General features: G+C 35.4%; 1 protein-coding gene across 3 annotated transcripts in view; it reads left to right on the forward strand.

Annotated features, from left to right (window-relative positions):
• PSME4 (proteasome activator subunit 4) overlaps nucleotides 1-12260 on the forward strand; it is a 97182-nt gene that overhangs the window by 71421 nt on the left and 13501 nt on the right. For all 3 annotated transcript variants that reach the window (XM_082357952.1, XM_082357950.1, XM_082357951.1), the window contains exons 28-39: nucleotides 895-1104; nucleotides 2263-2399; nucleotides 3506-3559; nucleotides 3837-3966; nucleotides 4617-4698; nucleotides 5850-6003; nucleotides 6557-6626; nucleotides 7481-7606; nucleotides 8145-8297; nucleotides 10174-10278; nucleotides 10833-10924; nucleotides 11807-11938. In XM_082357952.1, the coding sequence (XP_082214078.1) occupies nucleotides 895-1104; nucleotides 2263-2399; nucleotides 3506-3559; nucleotides 3837-3966; nucleotides 4617-4698; nucleotides 5850-6003; nucleotides 6557-6626; nucleotides 7481-7606; nucleotides 8145-8297; nucleotides 10174-10278; nucleotides 10833-10924; nucleotides 11807-11938 (1445 nt within the window). The remainder of the gene's footprint in view (nucleotides 1-894; nucleotides 1105-2262; nucleotides 2400-3505; nucleotides 3560-3836; nucleotides 3967-4616; nucleotides 4699-5849; nucleotides 6004-6556; nucleotides 6627-7480; nucleotides 7607-8144; nucleotides 8298-10173; nucleotides 10279-10832; nucleotides 10925-11806; nucleotides 11939-12260) is intronic.

Below are 12260 nucleotides of genomic sequence, written 5' to 3' on the forward strand. Positions count from 1 at the left end.
ATGGAATTGCTGACCCCCAAGGCAGATGTGTAATTCAAGAATGTTGTAGAGGATCTAACTCATTGGGTGATCTGTTGTCGACCTTGTGGAGAGCAGTTTAAATGGACAAAATCAGACAAGTCAAGTAAGCTTAAAATTGGAAACTGTCTATTAGGTCAGTAAAATTGAAGTTACAGTGACCTTATAAGAACTGTAAAGAGGATTAGAGCCCAGGGTGGTTAGGAAGCCAGATTGGAATTGTTCAGGTGAATGTTCAGGAAATAAAATGTTTTGGTACTAATAGCTCTTTTCATTAAAATGGGATACCTTAGAAAGAGGTACCTACTGTCATCAGAATCATTCTGATTGATTGAGCTCCTATGAGTAAAAAGTACACAGTATAATTAAGTAACCTAGTTTTTATATACTTAGAGAAATACTTGGCAACCAGATTTAACCACAAATTTTTAAATTATCTTTTAAATTAACCACAATTTTTTAAATTTTTAAATAATTTAAATTATTTTAATAATTTTAAATTATTTTTTAAATTATGTTATACCCTAAAATGCTAAGAGTGACACATTTCACAGCCTTTATAAATGTAGTAGAAGAGAATTAGAATGGAAGCTATGTCCATAAAAGCAATGTCTTCACATTTCTATGTTACCTCATTAATAGCCATTCTTTGAGCTAACCCTCTGTTAAATGACTTAGAGAAAATATTACTGGATTGCACTTAAGTGTCAAATTCAGGTTTCTAGAAGTAACGTGTTGAATGTGGGGACCTCTTTTATAACCAGTACCAAGCATTTAAATAATCAGTGTTTAGTAAATTTGAAAACAACATGTAAGTGAGTTGGCTACAACTAAGCAGTGCCTCTTATTTCCCATATTGATCATTTTTTCCTGCAGGGTGCCTTGTATTGTCTCCTTGGAAATCACAGCGGTGTATGCTTGGCAAACCTTCATGATTGGGACTGTATTGTACAGACTTGGCCAGCAATTGTTTCTTCTGGGCTTAGCAAAGCAATGTCCCTGGAAAAGCCATCAATAGTGAGGCTATTTGATGATCTTGCAGAAAAGATTCACCGGCAATATGAAACAATTGGCTTAGACTTCACAGTAAGCAAAATCGTTTTTTTAATTCAAATTTTAGTGCAAACACTGCTGTGTCAAAATGCTATTATTTTCTTGTCTTTTTTTAGTAATAATATTCTTGGTGTTTGATTCTAATTTTTTTTAAAGCATTTGTATTCTGTTTCCTTTTAGTGCTTTAGTGATCATTACTATAGATGGCAGGGTAGAGTAGGAAGTTGGAGCATGGCCAGGAGAGAACTAGGTGGTTTTCTACCAAGAGGCCACAGCGTTATTACATTGTTGCATTTACCATTATCCCCTGTATGTCTGCAGCCTCATTTTTCAAAGAGTTGGTTATATTTCAGGAGGTCAATTCTACTAGTCAAAGTCACAGACGATTGACCACAGGGTTCCATAATTTATAGTGAAGATTAAAATTGGATGATTTGACAAATGAAAAAGTAAATATCAGGTTCAGTGGAGCTCAAATGGGAAGAGATAGCAGATCATCATCCAAGAATTTTCAAACGCCTATTTACACACCCATCAGAATTGGGGATGGGTAAAAGAGGTGTGAGTGCGGTTGAATCCCCCTCTTTTCTGCAGTGATTATTTTTGACGTCCATAGTCAGTTTTAAAAACCACTGCTCTAAATATATTCCTTTTCTGCAAAACATACTCTTGCTATTTGTAACGGTTGTTAGATTATGCTTTCTTTTTAAATTTTTTTAAAAATTGACATGTAATTCACATACCAAAAAATTCACCTTTTTAACACAACAGTTGTGTGCTGTTATATACTATTGTGAATATATATATATATATATATATATATATTCACAATAGTATATTCTCAGGGTTGTACAACCATCACTACTCTAATTCTAGAACACTGTAATTACTCAGAAAAGGAAACCCTGTACCCAATAATTTTTTTAAATTAGTTTTTATTGGAGTATAGTTGCTTTACCTGTACCCAATAATAATGGCTTCCCATTCATTCCCCCATACCCCTAGCCCCTGGAAACCACTAATCTACCTTTTTTCTCTGTGAATTTGCCTGTTATGGACATTTCATCTAAATGGAATTATACAGTTTGTGGCCTTTGGTATCTGGCTTCTGTCACTCAGCATAATGTTGTCAAGATTCATCTGTGGTATTTCAGTACTTGATTTTCCTCTCTGGCTTTTCTTTTTAATAAGATTCCAAAGTCATGTGTCGGAATAGCAGAATTACTTCAACAATCAAAAAACCCCTCTATCAAACAGATAATGCTTAGCTCAGAAGAAATTAAAGAAGGACTTAAACGCCAACAAGAAAGGAATGCTGATGCCCTAAGGTAATTATGAATGCCTGCTTATCATGATGTATAACTTTATAGATAGTAGGTTTTAAATATCTCTAAAATATAGATGTACTATAACTACCTAATGAAATTTGCACATTGATTCTGAAGAGATACCAAAATGTTAAGAGGTAATTATTGTGAAGATCCCTGATTGTCACTTTCCGCTATGGAGGTAGAAAACACCATCTCACGATAAAGTTATCTTTTTAAATTATTTATTTATTTATTCAATTTGGTTGCACTGGGTCTTAGTTGTGGCAGGTGGGCTCCTTAGTTGCAGCTCAAGGGCCCCTTAGTTGCAGCACATGGGCTTCTTAGTTGTGGCATGCCAACTTTTAGTTGCAGTATGCATGTGGGATCTGGTTCCCTGACCAGGGATCAAACCTGGGCCCCCTGCATTGGGAATACGGAGTCTTATCCACTGCACCACCAGGGGAGTCCCTAAAGTTATCTTAATATCATATGTTTTTTTCAACATGAATTGATTTTTCTTTTAGTACACATATCCCGCTCATTAAATCTTAAATTCAAGTTCAACATGTTTATCTCTTCATATCTCTTATAATAACTTTTTGATCGATAACATTTATACAAATTTGTTATTAGGATATTAGTAAACTGCTTTTAGATTTTTGGGACCAAAACACTTCAATTGTAACACTCAAGCAGGAGGCTTCCTAACTTTATTTTTTTCATTGCCTTATGAATATGCTTATTAATTTTTTTCTAACAGTTCTATATAAATAATAAACTTTATAGCCTACCTCATGTATACCTGGGTTGTTACATAGGTAGACCACTCCTAACCAATTGATGACTGCTCACGAATTTACTTTGGAATGTCCGCTCAGGAATGGTTGAGTCGCTCAGTGTACTTAGCACTTTTTTTTTTTTTTTTTCCTCTGCCTTTCATTTTCTTTTCCCAGGGTCACGCATCTGCTTTCACTCTGGCTTTCTTCTCACCAGACCCTTTATAGTCTGGTGATGAGAAGAGGAGGGTGAATTTGGCCAGAATTTGAATTTATATTACATTATTTGATGTTCATCTTAGTATTGTATTAAAACAATACCTTACCTGAATTTTTTTTTTTTTAAAGGAACTATGAAAATTTGATAAACACTTTGCTAGATGGTGTGGAGCAGAGAAATTTGTAAGTGCAAAAATATATTTTTTTAATTCTCAAACTTATCTTCAATATTATAGGAAGTTTCTACCCTGAAGGCCATGAATGACTGTCAGAAAAAGTTGTAGTCTGATTCATGAGTTTAGAAAGTATGGGGCTAATGATAGGAGCAGTATTTTTCAATATACCTATTTTGATTCTTGGGAAACTTAAAATTATAGTGTTTTAAATATAGGGTTGTTTTTTTAAAGTGATTTTATGAATGATATGTTTTGTGATTTCCCCCCCCCCCTCCCCTTTTCAGGCCCTGGAAATTTGAACATATAGGCATTGGGCTTTTGTCTCTACTCTTGAGAGATGACCGAGTGTTACCCCTTCGTGCCATACGTTTTTTTGTTGAGAATCTCAACCATGATGCAATTGTAGTTCGAAAGGTAGATACTTTATTTTAGCTATAATCTTGGGTTAGAAAATTTTTGCCTCACCTGATATCTTGAAGTGTACTGATTTGAAATCTACCTCTGTTGGTTCCGAGATGATAGTAATTCATCCAACAAATATATGAGGAGGAGTTCAGGTGCTGTGCATTTCAACACTGGAGATACAGCAGGGGACATGTTTATAGGTTAATCGGAAAGATTGACTTTAAAAAATTAATTACAGGTATAACATGTTACAGGAAGGGAAAGGTATCTGAGGGATACAACTAGTTGGTTTTAACTTGAAAACTGTTAGAGGTAGGGTGCAAGATGGGGCTGACCTGACCTGGCACATTGGGAAAAGACCCTTAGGAAGAAATGTTTAGGCTGAGATAGGAAGAATGAGCAGGAGTTGGTTTAACAAAGAAAGGATAAAAGTTTTTTAGGCAGAAACTAGCATGGATGAAGGTTTAAGAGTAAGAGCTGCAAATGACTCAGTCCAAGTCAGAGTTAGCCCTCATGTGGCTGTGCTGCCAGATGTCAGTGGGTGAGGTATTTCTCTGCTTTGGAAAGAAACAAAACCCAGCTTCTGCTTTTGATCAAGGGAGCAATCATTTGAGAGATTTAAAATTTTGATATATGTGCCTTACCTGCTTCTTTTTTAGATGGCAATCTCAGCTGTTGCTGGTATTCTTAAGCAGCTAAAAAGAACCCACAAAAAGCTGACCATCAACCCCTATGAAATCAGTAAGTGCTATCAAACGTAATGAGTAGTGCTCTCAGTCAAACTTGGAAAGTTTCTTTGAAATGTATAAATTACAGTTCTTGATCTCAAGTAGTTTTCTATACAAAGTATAGAAGTATAGGAAGATTTTAATATGAAGTATGAAATAATATTATAAAGGGAAAACAGTTGACTTAGTAAAAACTAGTGATAACAAGTATTTATAAAAATAGATGGCTCTTTATGTCTTTATAATACATAAAATGTGTAGCTTTTACACACTCTGGGTACACATGTCATCTACTTACTTATCTCATCAGCTAAGCAATTATACTAGTTATTTATCAAACTGTATTTCAAAGGCTTAAAATACCATTACCATTTAACTCATCAATATGTTAAGTGTTCCTTCCTCAGTAGTAGGATTAGGGGCAAGGTTAATTTGATTTTGGAGGGAGAAAAACATCATTTTTATTACTTTGGCTATCAATTTTTTTAATCTCTGATAACTCCTGAGATATTCAAACAGCTGTCTTCAGTTTACTCCCAACCCCATTTTGGGAGGGAGTGTAGCTGTGCACCAACTACCACCTTTATTTTGGAACACTATAAAATGGTGTTAACTAAATGTGGGAAAGACTTTCATTTCATTATACTCTCTACTGCTAATCTTGTTTTACCCTCACTTGAAACACATGTTTGTAAGTCTCATATTAAATGAATATTTAATGGTCCCAAAAAACAAGTGTGTGTAGGTGCATGTGTACGTGTGTGTGTGTGTAAAGAGAGAGAGAGAATGTCAAAGTGTACACATGGTGAAATGTTAAAATTGGGGGCATCTAGTTGAAGAGGGTATATGGGAATTCGTTGAGCTCTGTAAATAATTAATTCAAACCTAAAAAGTTTTAACAAAATTAATCCTTTCAATTTGGGTAAAAGGGATGAAGTATGGATCAAACTTGACTTTTTCCCCTCAAATAACTATCCCAACACCATTTAGTGGATAATCCCATCTTTCCTTCTCTGATGTGAAATGCCTCATACGTATGTGCTTTTGCCTTGAGCGAATTTTAACAGAGTCTTGTTATGAAGATAAAGTCACACTAGCACTATTTGAGAATAATTATTGCACAGTTATTTTGAAGTTCACGAAATGTAATTGTCTTTTCCTTAGGTGGATATCCTAAGCCCACCCAAATTGTTGCTGGTGATAGACCCGATAATCATTGGTTGCATTATGATAGCAAAAGTATACCAAGAACTAAAAAAGAATGGGAGTCAAGTTGCTTTGTGGAAAAAACTCACTGGGGATACTACACCTGGCCACAGTAAGTTGCAACTTGCCATGCACCTTATTATTAAACAACTTATCTTTGATATAATTTGTTTTATCATCTGGATTTCTAGGGAGGTTCTGAGGCAGTTGAAGCAGTTAGAGGTCCTTTGTCACCAAAGATACACAATCTCTAGCTTTTTCCCTCTTCCCTCTTCCTCTTTTTCTTTGTTCTTGCCAGTGCTATATACCTCATCCTGCCTCTTTCCTTGTCTTTCCACTGAAACCCTTAGACTTCCTTAGTCCACCATTATACATCTAAGGAGTTTGTTAATAGTTGCTCTAAATTATATTCCTACCTATTAATACTACACATGTCTAAACCAGCCCCAAGAAATACTTATTTGTCTCTTATTGACACCAATAATCTATGTCATTAGGATGCAATGACCTGAGATTTTTAAGGTGGAAGACTGAGTGATATACTCATAACCCACAACTTAGCATCTGATTAGAGTTCATTAAAAGTGCCTTCTAATGCTTTCTGTCCATGAAGCTCTAATGTTGTTTCCTATGTGTGTTACAAATATAAACTCTTAACTGTGTAGGAATATGGTTGTTTATGCTGGTGTGGAAGAGCAGCCTAAGCTTGGCAGAAGCAGGGAGGATTTGACAGAGGTAAGCATTTAATTTCACCATGTGTAAACACTTAACCTGGTTCAGATGCATCTTACTTTTGGCCCCTGATTTATATTTCAAACTAAGTTCATGGGTTTTTTTCCCCCAATTTGTGTATTGCAGTATAGCACAGTAAGTATTGGTAAATGTGCGCTCCCTTACTCCCCAGCAACCGTCCCCCCTTCTGTTAGGACCAGTTAGCACAAGTCTTCTATATCTAAGGTCACTCCCAAGTTACTACCTACTTAGCACTCGGGTACTGGCTTTAATTTTTTATTGCGTATAAATGATGGATACTCAGTAAATAGATGTTTGTAGATTTAAGTCGGAACTTCGTAGTCTTTGTAGAACTCCTTTATCATTTTGAAAGTTGATGAAGGGCTTTTAGGTTTATGTCTTCCTCAATTAAGTTAATGTTGTAGCTTTTATTTTCTAATTCTGAGCAAAGTTTACCTTTTAACTGCTGATATTTTATAAATATGGAAATAATTTCCTGGGGTTTGGTTTGCAGTTTGGAGGATTTTCCTAATTTGCACAGAAATTGGCACAATAGCATTAAGTCTTCATTTCTCAAGCAGAACATTTTTTGGTTTTATTTCGCAGTTTGAGAAGTGGAATCCAAGCTTGAAGAGCTGAAGGAAAACTTTTAGCTATTCCTAGGATTTAGCATTTTTAGGAGGCAATATTATTTTGGTTCCAGAAAGGCTCTATGAGAACTAAAAATTCTTTAGAACAAAAATAAAAACTTACTGTTGAGTTTCAAAACTTTATGGTTGAATTTTAATGTTTTCAGAATCGTGTTTTTAAATAGATTTTAATCCCTGAATGTTGTTCTTTTTTTTTTAACTTTATAGGCAGAACAGATTATATTTGATCATTTTTCTGATCCTAAATTTGTGGAACAGTTAATTACTTTTCTATCTTTAGAAGACAGAAAAGGAAAAGATAAATTTAATCCTCGACGTTTTTGCCTCTTTAAGGTAACTATGTTATTTACATACCCTTTTCATAAAGCTTAGTGACTGTCAATTTGTAGGTTCATAAGTTTTAAAGTATTTGTTCAAAGTTTGAGTTCAGTCATCTGTTATCTTTATCTAAAATGACTCTGGAAGTAATGGCTATCATATTCATCTTGGCTTAAGGTCTAGGACTCAAAAAAAACAAGCTTTTTAGTATTTATCTCTAATATTTGTAATTAGCAGTAGAAGCAAAAAACCAAAACCCACAAGACTATGCATTTCATGTTTATTTGATTTTTTTTTGAGGTGTGTGTGATATTTTTAAGGTTAGAAAGATTATTAATTTTTCTTTCACTGATCATATTTTAATGTAATGTGGCAAATGACAGTGTTTTTACCATTTTAACTTACAGACATTGTTAAAACAGTTAAGTTCTATGGGGGAGAACATGGAGTTTTTTAAGCACAGTGGTCATAACAGCAAACAAATATAAGCATGTGATACTGGAGATGCTAGTCGTTTGAGTACTGAAGAACTTTCTTATTTTTATTTGCATAGGGTATATTCAGAAATTTTGATGATGCCTTTCTGCCAGTTCTGAAGCCCCATTTAGAACATTTGGTTGCAGATTCACATGAGAGCACCCAGCGATGTGTTGCAGAAATTATAGCTGGTTTAATCAGAGGCTCTAAACATTGGACATTTGAAAAGGTGATGTAATTTGTACAGTGCATTCCCTCTTAAAGCTGCATTATCCATTTATGCAGCAATTCCCAACGCGTTAGGTATTAACACCTAGCTCAGTCCCTCAGCCTCCGCCACCACTGCCCCTCTGCCAGCATTCCGGTGCCACCTCGGGCTGGCGGTCCTCAGGAGGGAGCAAGGCGACAGGTGGCCGGGCGGGCGGCTGATGGGGGCAGCGGCGGGGCGGACAGTGGTCCTACCGCTTGTCTCGTCTCCATGGGGTTAGCCCGTGGCGCCTGTGAGCTCTAAGGTGGACGGCAGGTTTGTGTGTTTATCAGAACATATTCACGGCTGCATCAAGGGCACACACATCTTTTAGAAAAAGAAAAAGATGTTAACACCTAAAATATGAAATGTTTAACTTCATATTGCTTTTGAGTATAGGTCACAAAGTCGTGGTCTATAGGTGGCATTGAATATCTTTTAAAATCTGAATTATTTTCCATCCTGTAAAAAAGATTTTAGTTTCTCTTGAGAAATAGGAAGATCGTGGAATACTGGTCCCGCATTGCTGCACTGTATCAGTTGGCTGGGGCTGTGCATGGGTTTCTCCCTTCCTGAGGCACTCTCTAGCTTCTCATTAAATCTTTTCTCTTAGCCTCTGTGCTAATTTACATTACTCATTTGGTCTCGTGGATGGTTTGAGTTTGACAGCCTTTTTTTGAGTATCTGTCTTTTTAATTGTAAGATTAAGTTTTACATATCCACCCTAAGGTTAGTTTCTTAGCAAGAAGCACTAGACTGAAAATAACCTGGTAAAATGTCCAGAATGCCGGAGTAAAAGGTAGGCTGCCATTTTTCAAAGAAAAGACGCAAATATTGTTCCTGGTAAACTTAATTACACATACTTTTTAGGAGGATTATCAACACTTTTTAATATATTAGTTTAGTTATACATATTCGAATCATGTATTAAACTATTCGTTAGTTTGTAATATTGCCATTTTCCTGCTCCCATATGAAACAGTTTTATTTAACCATGTTCATATATATCCTTGTCATCCTGTCTCTGTCATTTTTGAGTCACCTCATTTCTAGAACACATCTCATTTCCGTATAAGTTATTTAAGATATAGCTTGTTTTTTTCTTTTTATTCAGTGCCTAGTGCTACCACTGGAAATTTTATCCCAAGCCCTCTCTCCCCACTTGTGCTACGTAGGTCCTTTTGACTAAAGTATAGTCCATGGACTTGCAGCTTGGGCATCACTTGGGAGCTTATTAGAAAAGTAGGATCCCAGGTCCCACCCTGAGCTAATGAATCAGAATCTGCATTTTATCAAGATCTCAAGGTGATTTGTGTTCTCACTAAACTGTGAGAAGCAGTTTAATGTTTAGACACATATATATATTCACAGTCTCTGTATAACTGAACACTTTTAAAATGCTATTTATAGTCATCCAAAACTTGGAATTTAAAGGTTATACTTCAGGCTAATACTAAATTGTATTGAAAAGTCATCGCTTCCTATATTAGGTTTCAATCAAGTGACCTCCATAAGCATGCAAAATACAGAGATGACTGAGGTTTTGTTTCAGCCCAGTGTACTATGTCATTCAGACATTTAAAGAGAGAACTTTTTAATAGTATGAGAGATTTTGTAAGAAACCATATAAAGTGTCTCCTCTTTTCTGATTTTTTTTTTTTGGAAAAAGATGGCCTTATTACCTGGATATGTATCATGGTAACATGGTGAAGTTACTTTCTTGGATTATTTGGGTCTTCTAAGAAATAAAGGAAGTATCAGGTTGTGTATTTGTATGTGTGTGTTTGGAGAAAAAGATAGTTGAAGAAAAATGTTCTGAGTATCATTAACTTTTTCCTGTGTATTTTGTTTTGAGTAGGTGGAGAAGCTTTCGGAGCTTCTGTGTCCTCTGCTTCGAACAGCATTGTCCAACATTACAGTAGAAACTTATAACGACTGGGGAACTTGTATAGCAACGTCCTGTGTAAGTTCTCCTATTCATTTTTGTGTCTCACTGATCTATTCAAACTGTTTCATACCATGTCTCAAAATGTGTAAAATCTCATTATACCTCTTGAATCCTGAAATTTTATCATCTTACATGACTGGAGATGGTTCTGTTTAGCTTTTTAAATAAGCCTTGAGTGATAACTCTTAAGTGATTGTTATACCTTCTCTGCCATGGTAATTGCATTATTAGATTAAATGACAAGTCAAATCCTATATCTAGAAGTGTAACTTACATACAGTAAAAGCCAGATGATACAAGGTTATAGGTATTATTTTTGACACCTTATATGTCCAGGGCAGTTATACTTTGATTTAAGAGAGTCCATTTAGCTAACAATTTTCTCACTGTTAATCTTTCTAACATGAGCTATAAGAATACATTTGGATTTGACTTGCCTATGAGTTTTAGTTTGATTTTCTTCCTCTATACTTATATTTATTTATATTTCTAAAATAACGATGTCTGATTTATTTGAAAAATTGTATGACCTCTGTTTTAATTGCTGCTGCTTTATATTTTCAACACAGGAAAGCAGAGATCCCCGGAAACTTCATTGGCTTTTTGAGCTGCTGTTGGAATCACCACTGAGTGGTGAAGGAGGATCCTTTGTAGATGCATGGTAAATGAGAAGGAAGCTTATGAGGTTAACAAAAGATTTTACAACGAAAGATAACATCTTTGTTCTTTATGTATAAGTAGAAGTGAAATGTCTATACTCCTAAAGGCTACATAATGTAACACTTTCTTCTGGGAGATGACCATAGTTCAATTCAATACAACATATGATTCTAAATACAGTTATTTCTCAATTGAGAACAAGTAGGAGAAATGGAGGCAGCCTGAGCAATTCAAACATAAAGTAGGTCCAGCCTACTCCGCTGTCACATCTTTTATATCAGGACTGCTTTTTTGTACCATGACAGTATCATTAACTTCTTTATCACATGTTCTAATTTTTCACTCTTTCCTATTAGGAAAGAAGATAGTAATCCTTTTAAGAAAAAAATATGCTTGGTCATAAGGAACTGCAAAAATTACTGAACAAGAGGACAAAATCTAGATAATCCTGTAACAAGAAGAATAATTTTTTATTATTATTAATTAGTGAGGAAACTTCTGCTGCTTAGAGATTAACTCCATGAGTATTCTAAAGTCAGTGTTTCCTTTGATTGTATAGCAGTGGAGATGAAATGAGATACAGAGAAAATGATGTAGAAAAAATTAATAAAATCTTCCTAAAGGTGCTATTCTAAATTGTTAGTTTGAAAATGAAACAATTTTTAAGTGGAATACAGACATCATTAATCTATACTGTCAATATGTAAAAGCAGGACTTCCCTGGCGGTCCAGTGGTTAAGACTCTGCACTTCCACTGCAGGGGGCACGGGTTTGATCCCTTGTCGGGGAACTAAGATCCCACATGCCACAGGGGAAAAAAAAAAAAAAAACATGTAAAGGTAGAGACGGGCACTAACACAACTCTACTGTCCTTTACTTTTAGTCGACTCTATGTCTTGCAAGGTGGCCTTGCCCAGCAGGAGTGGAGAGTACCTGAGCTATTGCATAGACTACTGAAGTACTTGGAACCCAAACTCACCCAGGTTTACAAAAATGTCAGGGAAAGAATAGGGAGGTAGGTATTATTTTCTCTGTGGTGTGGTATACCTCTTGAGTTCTTTTTATCAAATATTAATGTCTAGTAATACATACTGGTTATGTTACTGTTGAGTTTCATGATATCCTCTTCTTCAGATTTTGTTTTATATTGTATTGTGGGACATTAGACAAGAGTCTCTGAATGTAAAATAGAATGGTAGTGTGCTCACAAGCCAGTGGGGAGTAGTCACCACACTGTAGTTTTTAATACCTCAGAATTGTGTGCACAGGCATAAGACCCTCTCTAGGGATTGTCTTGGGAAAATTTACTTTGGTTGGGTCATACTTTTGAACCTTAG

Source organism: Balaenoptera borealis, assembly GCF_965194805.1.
Source record: "Balaenoptera borealis genome assembly, chromosome: 15".
NCBI classification, from domain to species: Eukaryota; Metazoa; Chordata; class Mammalia; order Artiodactyla; family Balaenopteridae; genus Balaenoptera; species Balaenoptera borealis.